Source organism: Triticum urartu, chromosome 5A (assembly GCF_056163025.1).
Source record: "Triticum urartu cultivar PI428250 chromosome 5A, HENAU_Tu73, whole genome shotgun sequence".
In the NCBI taxonomy this organism is placed as follows: domain Eukaryota; kingdom Viridiplantae; phylum Streptophyta; class Magnoliopsida; order Poales; family Poaceae; genus Triticum; species Triticum urartu.
Genome location: NC_141877.1, coordinates 108,336,670 through 108,338,107, shown reverse-complemented (window position 1 = coordinate 108,338,107; position 1,438 = coordinate 108,336,670). Strand labels below are relative to the sequence as shown.

The 1,438-nt window shown below is 52.9% G+C and overlaps 1 protein-coding gene across 1 annotated transcript; it reads left to right on the top strand.

Annotated features, from left to right (window-relative positions):
• Positions 1 to 221: 221 nt before the first annotated feature.
• LOC147970491 (uncharacterized) lies at positions 222 to 1,231 on the top strand. Its single transcript, XM_087522663.1, has 2 exons — positions 222 to 242; positions 575 to 1,231. The coding sequence occupies exons 1-2, from the start codon at positions 222 to 224 to the stop codon at positions 1,229 to 1,231; spliced, it is 678 nt and encodes a 225-aa protein (XP_087378789.1).
• Positions 1,232 to 1,438: the final 207 nt, after the last annotated feature.

The window sequence follows — 1,438 nt, the reverse complement described above, 5'->3', positions numbered from 1 at the left end:
GCCTCAGTAGTAGCTCAAGCACACAAGAGCCAAGGTGCTCTTCTTCAAAATTCTGCTCCATTAACAGCTAAACAGTAAGATGGTTGTTCTCGCTATTTCCAAGTGTCCTTAGTTGTCTTGTGTCTTTGTGCAGGACTGAGTGGCTCCTGCTGAAGAATGGTGCCAGAGTTTTCCAGGGGAACAAACTAGATCTCACACCAGTGCACATCGATGCAGCTAAGATGAATTACAAGGCTGTTCAGGTAGCCTTTTTTACTTCCTTTTCAAGTGCTTAATAATTACAAGGCTCTTTAGCCAAGGCGATCGACGGATCTGTTGAGTTCGAGTTATGCTTCATTGGCTTTTCTTTTGTCTTGTTTCCATCTCCACCATGATTTTTTCGATGGGTTGCAAATGAGACAGATTTTGTAGCATTATGGCTCTGCACAGTCCTTCTGCACATTGTTTTGTCTCATTTTCCGGGGGAAGTCTTGCAGGGCTTCTCTGTTGTCAACTGTCAAAGCATGAAGTTTGTTAGTTACAGCTGCAAATAGTTGGATTTCTTTTGATCGGAATTGCTACTTGGTTTGTGCAGAGTTCAAGTGAAGAGACGGGTTGGACGAACGAGATGAGTAAAGACAACAACGTCCCCCGCACCGTCATGGAGGACGACAGCGGCCTTCTCCTTTGGGCAGGGGATATCTCCAGGAAGTTGGCCTCTTCCTTGACCTACTGCAGACTGGCAGCAATTTTTCTGCTACTTCTGCTGCTGTCTTCCTCGCAAGCATCTGCGACATGTGAGCAACCGTCTTCACCACCAGCGACACGCCTAGAGCCCCCTCCTCCACCAACAACTACCGGCGAGCTGCCGCCGCCTCCACCAGAAGCTGGTCTCGAGGCTCCACCTCCACCTGCAGCAAATCTTGAGGTGCCACCGCCGCCGCCTCCAGCCGGGGCCGGCATCCCCCCGCCTCCACCAGCGACTATGGTCGAGTCGCCGGCGCCTCCAGCAAGAGCCGCCGTGGTGGTGCCGGCGCCTCCAGCCGGGACAGCGGTGGTGCTGCCGTCGCCTGTAGCCGGGGTTATCGTGTCGAGGGACACCAAAGAGGACCGCCTCTTTAAGTGGCTTTTCGTTGGTTTATTCCTCGTCCTCCTATTCTCTCTTGTGTTAGCACTGGTTATTATGATAGTAGGGCCGTGCACATTCCGGCTGCGCATCTCTCTATTGTGTTTTTCATGCCCACTGGAATGAAACTCCCCAAGCTCTGCTGTGCCTGTAATCCCCGGGGACGTCGAGCAACCGGGCCGCGAGCCGGGGCAGCGGCTGAACGGAGCGGTGCCGAGCTGGAAGAGCAGCTGCACGACAGGCGCGTGAACGGAGGGAGCTCAGCGCGAGGGAGCCTGTCCGATGGAAAGAGATTAGCTTGCTAAAAATGCTGTTAATTCTGTTTAATTTGTT